Source organism: Vigna angularis, chromosome 4, assembly GCF_016808095.1.
Source record: "Vigna angularis cultivar LongXiaoDou No.4 chromosome 4, ASM1680809v1, whole genome shotgun sequence".
Classification (NCBI taxonomy): Eukaryota; Viridiplantae; Streptophyta; class Magnoliopsida; order Fabales; family Fabaceae; genus Vigna; species Vigna angularis.
The window spans coordinates 9,715,149-9,722,494 of record NC_068973.1 but is presented as its reverse complement, the minus strand read 5'-3'; the positions used below and the strand labels follow the sequence as shown (position 1 = coordinate 9,722,494).

At 45.2% G+C, this 7,346-nt stretch overlaps 1 protein-coding gene across 1 annotated transcript; it reads left to right on the top strand.

Moving 5' to 3' along the window:
• The first annotated feature begins 1,075 nt into the window (after positions 1-1,075).
• LOC128196192 (uncharacterized) lies at positions 1,076-4,612 on the top strand. The gene is made up of 4 exons (XM_052876424.1): positions 1,076-1,193; positions 1,512-2,873; positions 2,985-3,338; positions 3,567-4,612. The coding sequence occupies exons 1-4, from the start codon at positions 1,076-1,078 to the stop codon at positions 4,610-4,612; spliced, it is 2,880 nt and encodes a 959-aa protein (XP_052732384.1).
• Positions 4,613-7,346: the final 2,734 nt, after the last annotated feature.

Below are 7,346 nucleotides of genomic sequence, written 5' to 3'. Positions count from 1 at the left end.
ACGAATGGCACCTAGACTCCCTCCTCCCCCGCAGCCTAACGAACCTGATACGTCCAACAACGCTAGGTTGTTGGAGACGGTGATAGACCGCTTACAGCAACAAAATACGACCCTCATGGAGCAAAACGCCACTCTGATGCAGCAAAACCAAGCTGCTATGCAGAGCTTGGAGTCCTCTCGTGCAAATTCTGAGACCACGCAGAGGCAGTTGATGGAGATACTTGCAGCAACTAGAGGTGCGTCTGGAGCATCCTCTTCAAACGCTGCCCAACCAAATGCTGAATGGAGCTTGGAGAGTTTTCTCCAACACCATCCGGCTATGTTCAGTGGGAAGGGTCTCCCAGATGAAGCAGATCAATGGTTAAGGGATATAGAGAAAATCTTCAATGCCAAGAGATGCCCAGATGAGAATAGATTAGCGTACGCGGAGTATCTGTTGACGGGAGAAGCAAGTCATTGGTGGACGAGCGCGAGAGCCATTCTCGCAGACGCACGACAGCCAGTCACTTGGGAAGTGTTTAGGGCTAAGTTTTATGAAGAATATTTTCCGGACAGCGTTCGGTTTGCGAAGGAAGTGGAATTTTTACAACTGGTTCAAGGAGGTATGTCTGTTTCCGAATACACCAATAAGTTCAAGCATCTCGTCAGATTCAATACCATGGCCACAAGTGAAGTATGGCAGTGTAGAAAGTTTGAAAACGGATTGCGGAGCGACTTGAAAGTGTTGATATCCAGTTTGTGTATCCGAACGTTCCCCGCTATGGTTGAGAGAGCCAAGGTTTTGGAGAGGAACATGGCAGAAGCGGAACGTCAGAAGAGGTCGCAACAAGTGAGTAGAGGACCGGTGGTGTCCAGGGGAGGTGCTGTACAGAGGAGACCTCCTTACGCTCGTCCAAATCAGTCTTCTTAGACGAGCGGATCTCAAGCAGTAATTCCTGTCGGACAGTCTGGGCAGGGAGGTGTTGTTTGTTTCCGGTGTGGAGGGCCACATTATAGGTCTTCATGCCCTCAATTGGTGGGGGTAAAGCAATGCAATCGTTGCGGGAGAAGCGGGCACTTGGATCACGAGTGCAATATGAGTGGGCGTGCGGTGATGAGGCCACCCAATGCTGGAAGGAATCAGGCGAGAGGAGGACGAGCCCAAGCTAGTGGGCGAGTATATGCTATAACGAGCGCGGAGGCAGCTAGCTCAGGTAACCTTGTAATTGGTGAATGCATGCTGTATGGTAGATCATGCTGTGCTTTGTTTGATTCGGGGGCGACGCACTCCTTCATCTCGAAGGCGTGTGTTGAAAAACTGGGATTAAAAGTGAGTGAGATGTTGTGTGATCTGGTGGTGTCTACCCCAGCAGCTGGTGAGGTTAGGACGTCCACTATGTGCGTCAAGTGTCCTATAGAAGTGGAGGGACGTAAGTTTAAGGTTAGCCTCATCTGCTTACCTCTTCAAGGTTTGGAGGTGATCTTAGGAATGGATTGGTTGGCTGCCAATCGTATTCTTATTGATTGTGGAGCGAAGGAGTTGATCTTCCCTGGTGAAGAAGAAGAAGTTCTTTCAGTGACGCTCGGTCAGCTGAAAGAAGACATTATGGAAGGCGCCAGCTGTTTCCTGATTATGACTCACGAGGATCAGGAATCCAGAGAAATGGTAGAAGAACGATCGTCCACTAGAAACGGTAATGGACGATCGGTTGTGGACGAGTTTGCGGACGTTTTTCCGGAAGAGATCCCTGGACTTCCCCCTCAGCGTGAAATGGAGTTCACGATTGATTTGGTGACTACAGCGGCTCCCATCTCAGTTCAACCATATAGGATGTCGCCTGCGGAGTTAGCTGAACTAAAGGAGCAGATTGAGGAGTTGATAGAGAAGAAATTCATTAGGCCGAGCGTATCACCTTGGGGAGCGCCCGTGCTGTTAGTAAGGAAGAAAGATGGCAGCTCTCGGTTGTGTATTGACTACAGGCAATTAAACAAGCTGACCATCAAGAACAAGTACCCTTTGCCAAGGATAGATGACTTGCTGGATCAACTACATGGGGCTGCAGTGTTCTCGAAGATTGATTTGAGGTCCGGATATCATCAAATTAAGGTTAAAGAAGATGACATCCAGAAGACAGCATTCAGGTCACGGTATGGGCATTATGAATATGTAGTGATGCCTTTTGGAGTAACGAACGCTCCAGCCGTGTTCATGGAGTACATGAACCGCATATTCAGGCCTTATTTGGATAAGTTTGTGGTCGTCTTCATAGATGATATCCTCATCTATTCCAAGACCGAAGACGAGCATGAAGAGCACCTTAGACTTGTACTTGGAGTGTTGCGGGAGAAAGAATTATATGCCAAGTTGTCTAAGTGTGAATTCTGGATGAAGGAGATTCAGTTTTTGGGTCATGTGGTGTCGGCTGGAGGCATCTCGGTGGATCCAGCGAAAGTGCGAGCGGTACTGGATTGGGAGAGTCCGCGTTCGGTCACGGAAGTATGTAGTTTTGTTGGACTGGCGGGCTACTACAGACGTTTCATTGAAGGTTTTGCTAAGATAGTAGCGCCGCTAACTCAATTGACCCGTAAAGATCAGCCGTTCGCTTGGACCGATCGTTGTGAGGCCAGTTTTCAGGAGTTGAAGGTGAAGCTTACGAGCGCCCCAGTGCTGGTTATTCCGGATACGTCTAAACCGTTTGAAGTCTATTGCGACGCTTCTCATCAAGGTCTGGGTTGTGTTTTGATGCAAGAGAAGCGAGCGGTAGCGTATGCGTCTCGGCAGTTGAGGATTCACGAGAGGAATTACCCGACGCACGACCTGGAGTTGGCAGCGGTCGTTTTTGCGCTGAAGATCTGGAGGCATTTCTTGTATGGATCCGCGTTCCAAGTCTTCAGTGATCACAAGAGTCTCAAGTACCTCTTTGATCAGAAGGAGTTGAATATGAGGCAGAGGAGGTGGCTTGAGTTCTTGAAGGATTATGACTTCGAACTACTCTATCACCCAGGAAAAGCGAACGTGGTAGCAGACGCCCTAAGCAGAAAAGTGGTGCATATGTCGTCTATGATGGTGCGCGAGCTGAGCTTGGTGGAGAGTTTCAGAGATCTAAGGTTACAATTTGAGTTAGAACCGAGCAGCATCAAGTGCTGTAACCTTAGAATATCTAGCAATGTGTTCGACCGAATCAGAATGAAACAGCGAGAGGACGAAGAGCTGGTGAAGATCTTAAGCGCGCTCGGTACGAATCGAGCCAAGTGGTTCAATACAGGAACGGACGGCATGCTGCGTTACCAGGGTAGGACGTGCGTTCCTAACGATGGCGAGCTGAAACGGATCGTTTTGGAGGAAGCTCATCACAGCCGTCTTAGCATGCACCCGGGTATGACTAAGATGTATCAAGACCTCCGGAAATCGTTTTGGTGGCCTGGAATGAAGAGTGATGTCGCTCGTTTTGTGGCATCATGTCTGACCTGTCAACGAGCGAAGGCAGAATATCAAAGACCTGGCGGATTGCTTCAACAGTTGGAAATTCCCGAATGGAAGTGGGATAGCATATCTATGGATTTCGTGACTCATCTACCACGCACAGTCAGAAATCACGATTCAATCTGGGTGATCGTGGACAGACTAACGAAGAGCGCCCATTTCCTGCCCGTGAACTTGAAGATGTCAATGACTAATTTGGCCAAATTGTATATAATTGAGATCGTTCGTCTGCATGGAGTGCCTTCAAGCATAGTTTCTGACCGAGACACGAGATTTACATCTCGGTTTTGGCAATCCTTACAAGGTGAATTGGGAAGCAAGCTGCAGATGAGTTCAGCATATCATCCACAAACGGACGGCCAGTCTGAACGTACCATCCAGACGCTGGAAGATTTACTGAGGACGTGCGTCCTAGACCACTTGGGCGCATGGGATGAAGTCTTGCCACTGGTGGAGTTCACGTACAACAATAGCTATCAGTCGAGCATAGGTATGGCGCCGTTTGAAGCTCTCTATGGGAGGAAATGCCGAACACCACTTTGCTGGTTCCAAGAGGGAGAGAAAGTGCTGACTGGACCCGAGCTCATCCAACAAACGACCGAGAAAGTCAAGCAAATCCAGGAGAGATTGAAGACGTCCTTGAGCAGACAGAAGTCGTATGCAGATAAGAGGAGAAGACCGTTGGAATTCGCTGCAGGAGACCATGTGTTTCTTCGACTCAATCCAATTACTGGTGTAGGACGAGCCGTTCGACCAAAGAAGCTGTCTCCCAAGTTCATAGGGCCGTACCAGATTTTGAAGAAGATTGGACCCGTAGCGTACGAGCTTGCATTGCCGCCCCAACTATCCAACCTTCACCCCGTTTTCCACGTCTCTCAACTTCGAAAGTATATAGCAAATCCGACACACGTACTGGAGTTAGAAGACATTCAGCTACGTCCAGACCGAACGTTAGAACTGCATCCAGTCCGTGTTGAAGATAGACGCACCAAGTACTACAAGGGCAAGGAAGTTCGCTTGGTGAAAATGGTGTGGGACGCTAAGACGGGTGATTCAACGTGGGAAATTGAGAGCGCCATGAAGGACTTGTATCCTAATCTGTTTCTGGGTGAGTCTCTAATTTTCGAGGTCGAAAATTTTTGTAGATAGGTGGAATGTGAGATCCCGGTAAATTAGAAGCGTAATTAGGTGTCAAATCAGCATTTATTACGCTGCTGAATCACCTGGCTGCTTCCATGAATGCGCCGCGCCACACGTCCCAGTGCATTAAAAACGCACAAAACTCTGCATGCACACACGCCACTTGTCGTTGGAAGCTTCTGTTTCAGAGTTTGGTATGCAGGTGTCCGTTTGGGAGACGTTCGTTCAAACGAATGTGAGTTAAACAAAAATCAGATTTTCGAAAACCCTTCCACTCACCTGCATCACTCACCTTCTTTCTCTGAAACCTAAAATCTTCCATTTTCTCTGATCTCTCTCTAGAACCAGTTGCCCTTCTCTCTTCTGTAACTCATCTTCTTCTTCTCCGATTCACTTTCCAGAACCATAGGAACGTTCGTCCTGCTGTGATCTTTCATTTGGACCGAACAGAACTTGGATCGGAACTGGTAAGTTTTCCTTTCTACACGTCGTCTCCTCTGGTTTCATGCGAACCCTGGTTTTGGTTGCATGCATGAGTTCTAGGTCTGAATTATGTTGATTTTTGGTGTCTTAGATTTACGTGGGAACTGTTGAGCGAAGCCTGGGTGTAAGACGTGGTTAGAGGAAAACCTAAAATCTTGTTGTTGGAAGTTCACTGTTATCCAGGTAAGGGAAGCTTATATGTTTAATTTATACTGTATGTTGTATGATCTGAGTGGTATGAATGAAAAATATAAGGTTTGAGTTGTATGGATGATCACTGTTATTGTGCATGTATGAACTGCATGATGTTTGAGCTGTATGGTTGACCATTGTTATGGAATCTGGTTTTCTGATTTTGAATTATCTGTCATGAACGATCACTGTTTGCATGGATTGTATATATTGTTGGTGGTTTGAAACGCATGTTGATTTGATTATGGATGAATGGAGTATGGTTATGGTAGAGTTAGAATGATTAAAATGTTGAAATCTGTATGAGAACGATGTTAATGTGAAATAAATCTGGAATGAAAGTTATAAAGTTTATAAATTTGAAATCTGGAAAGTTCTGCTAAGGTTGAGAAATCTGAAATTTTATTCATCCCCTTTGATAAATGACGCTCGTCACTGTACGGTCTTAAACCGTTCGGTTTCCCTTAAATAAACTTAGAATGGGATTCCTTCATTTGGAAAGAATTCTGCTCGTGAACGAGCGTCCCCATTTTAATACTGGAGAGCGTTCGACCTCATGTCGAGCGTTCGTCTCTGAGAGCGTTCGACCTCATGTCGAGCGTTCGTGTTTGATTACGTTCGACCTTATGTAGAGCGATTGCCTTTGATAGCGTTCGTCGTTGAGAGCGTTCGACCTCATGTCGAGCGTTCGTCTCTAAGAGCGTTCGACCTCATGTCGAGCGTTCGTCTTTAATTGCGTTCGACCTCATGTCGAGCGTTCGTCTTTGATAACGTACGGCTTCATGTCGAGCGTCCACCTTTGATAACGATTCGACCTTATGTCGAGCATTCGTCTTTAATATCGTTCGGTCTTATATCAAACGTTCGTTCTAAATCGAGCAAGGTCTCCTATCCAGCGCTCGTACAATTGAATAATTATCTGATATCAAATAGCGTTCGTCCATACAGTTAATTAACGTTCGTCTTTTTATGAAAGTGGAACATAGAATGAAAATGTGAATTAATGAAAGAGTTAAGGTGTGAGAACGATTTAAGAAATGAAGTTATGATATTGATATTTGAACGAGCGTTCCAAGGAGGAACGACTCTGATTTCTATATTGGATATTGACTTTGGTAAAGTATGACTGTGGATAAGTTAAGACTCGCTGTCCATCCTGATGTTCCGTGATACGCCTCTTCAAGTAGAAGGGGGTATTCATGTGTGGGAACGGCAGGAGGTCCTTAGTCCATAAGTTAACATGGGCGACGTAAGAACGGACTTACCTCGAGTGGCAGCTGTTTGGTGTATCCCAGTTACTACATCACTCGGGTGCAAGGACGCTTGTAACTACACAGATTCATACAGTCCGGACGGTCTGTCTTATTATACGTCTTCGTATGTTTATTATTTGATGAATCACTTGCTGTATGTGTGTTTTGAAATGTAAATGTATGTGTTGATTGTATAAATTAAATATTATAAGCTTACCCTTGCGTTTCCATTGTGTTGTCTATTGTCCATGTATAATCCGTTTTGTCAAAATGCAATGATCATCCGTTGTGGATGTGAGCAGATGGTGGTGCATCCCTTGAGCAAATGCTGGAAGAAGAAAATTTGGATGAAACAAATCTGGTGGAAGTTGATGTGAAGGCCGAGCCTTAGAGCGCTCGTTAGAATAGATCTGTGAACGTTAGTGTAGTTTAAACGTTCGGCCAAGTATTTTGTAAGGTCGTTCGTCTTAAGCTTCAAATTTTTGTTTTGTCGTACGTTGTTTTATACATTTAAGAACGTTCGTTTCAGATTCTCATGGCCTGCGTTTATGCGCCTTCTTTTGTACTGATGCCGTTCGGCTTTTAAATCCTAATTTTAATGCAAAGACTGTTTATGTTACTGTTAATTGTAATTAATTCTGAATTATGGTAATTACTGTATTTTGGGATGTTACATATACATACTTTCCTTTTTGAGTTTGTAATTTAATAACTCCTCTAATATAGTATATCTTTTGAGATTGTTTTATATTGGTTGTTTAATATTTAACGTGGAATAAAATATGACGATAAATGAGTAATTTATTTTTCGAATT

Bases quoted from the DNA above. Each gene is read 5' to 3' on its own strand.
- LOC128196192 (XM_052876424.1), top strand. From the start codon at position 1,076: ATGAGTGGGCGTGCGGTGATGAGGCCACCCAATGCTGGAAGGAATCAG. The intron at 2,874-2,984 runs GTGATCACAAGA...TCTATCACCCAG, and splicing joins ATCCGCGTTCCAAGTCTTCA to GAAAAGCGAACGTGGTAGCA. The intron at 3,339-3,566 runs GTCTTAGCATGC...TACCACGCACAG, and splicing joins GGAGGAAGCTCATCACAGCC to TCAGAAATCACGATTCAATC.